General features: G+C 39.6%; 1 protein-coding gene across 1 annotated transcript in view; it reads left to right on the top strand.

Annotated features, from left to right (window-relative positions):
* The window catches only part of DBT (dihydrolipoamide branched chain transacylase E2), a 25,787-nt gene extending 24,636 nt beyond the window's left edge, over positions 1-1,151 (top strand). Inside the window, exons 8-9 of the mRNA XM_019629348.1 lie at positions 258-449; positions 583-1,151. Coding sequence (XP_019484893.1) covers positions 258-449; positions 583-675 — 285 coding nt within the window. The 3' untranslated portion in view covers positions 676-1,151. The remainder of the gene's footprint in view (positions 1-257; positions 450-582) is intronic.
* Positions 1,152-1,289: the final 138 nt, after the last annotated feature.

The following is a 1,289-nucleotide window of genomic DNA, read 5'->3' as shown; positions in this document are numbered from 1 at the left end:
TTGATATGTATTGTTAAATATTCTCTATAAAGTCTATACCAGCTTACATTTCCACTAACAATGTGTAGAAATAGCCTCTTTCCCTATATTCTTACCAACAAAAAATTATCTTCTTCAAAAAATCTTTTTGAAATCCTTTAAAAATCTTTTCTTTTAAGTCATCACCAGTCTGGTGAAATAATTTTTGGTAGTTGTTTTTTTTTTAAGACAGTGAAGGTTAGTTTATGAAAAAGCCTACTGTATAATTTTCTTTTTAGGCTTCTCATAACATTGGGATAGCAATGGATACTGAGCAGGGGTTGATTGTCCCTAACGTGAAAAATGTTCAGCTCTGTTCCGTATTTGAGATCGCCACTGAATTGAACCGCCTCCAGAAATTGGGCTCCATGAGTCAGCTCAGCACGAATGATCTTACAGGAGGAACATTTACTCTTTCCAACATTGGATCAGTGAGTAATAGTAATGTTCAGACTTATAAACCATATCTTAATATTTCTGGTCGTATGCTCCATTAAAAACATAAAATTTCATTTGCCATTTGTTCTTCAAAAGCTTAATTTTCTACTCTTCTTTTTTTTCTAGATTGGTGGTACTTATGCCAAACCACTGATATTGCCACCTGAAGTAGCAATTGGGGCCCTTGGATCAATTAAGGTCTGTTTATTAAATAATTGAAAAAGTTTAAACAAATCAGGAGAGTAAACACAAAGAAGAGTAACCATTTCTGGGGTTGCCCCCTCACTTTGTACGTTTAGTGCAGTGTTTGGCACAGTAAGCCAGTTATTTCTTCCCAAGCGCTAGGCCTGCAGCTCTGGTGGCTGCCTCTGTGGATAGTAAATGGTAGTAATCGGGGTCGTTCCTGTGTCCATTGTGGGCTATGTGTGGCATACTGTCTTTATGGAGAATCACAAACAGAGCTAATCTGTTTCTATCAAAATATCTTTATTTCAGAATACCAAAGAATAATAGTAAGCTAATCCAAATTATTATTTATAACAAAGTGAGACGCCGTTTAGAGTTTTTGTTTGGTTTTTTTTCCCCTCAAATTTTACTCTGGTCAATAACCATTGGGGGTGCTACTTTAAGATGTAGATTTCTTGGGCCGCCCGAGTGGCGCATTGGTTAAGAGCTGGCTTGGGACACCAGAGGGCCCCGGTACGGATCCCACATATGTTAGAGGCCAGTGACACTGCCCTCTACAGCTAAGATGCTGAACAGCAGCTCAACCTGGAGCTGGGCTGCCTTGAGTCGCCGGCGACGGCATAGGCTGCAGCCCCTGTGGCAGTGGG

Source organism: Hipposideros armiger, unplaced genomic scaffold (genome assembly GCF_001890085.2).
Source record: "Hipposideros armiger isolate ML-2016 unplaced genomic scaffold, ASM189008v1 scaffold_845, whole genome shotgun sequence".
NCBI classification, from domain to species: Eukaryota; Metazoa; Chordata; class Mammalia; order Chiroptera; family Hipposideridae; genus Hipposideros; species Hipposideros armiger.
This window is presented reverse-complemented; position numbering and strand designations above follow the sequence as displayed.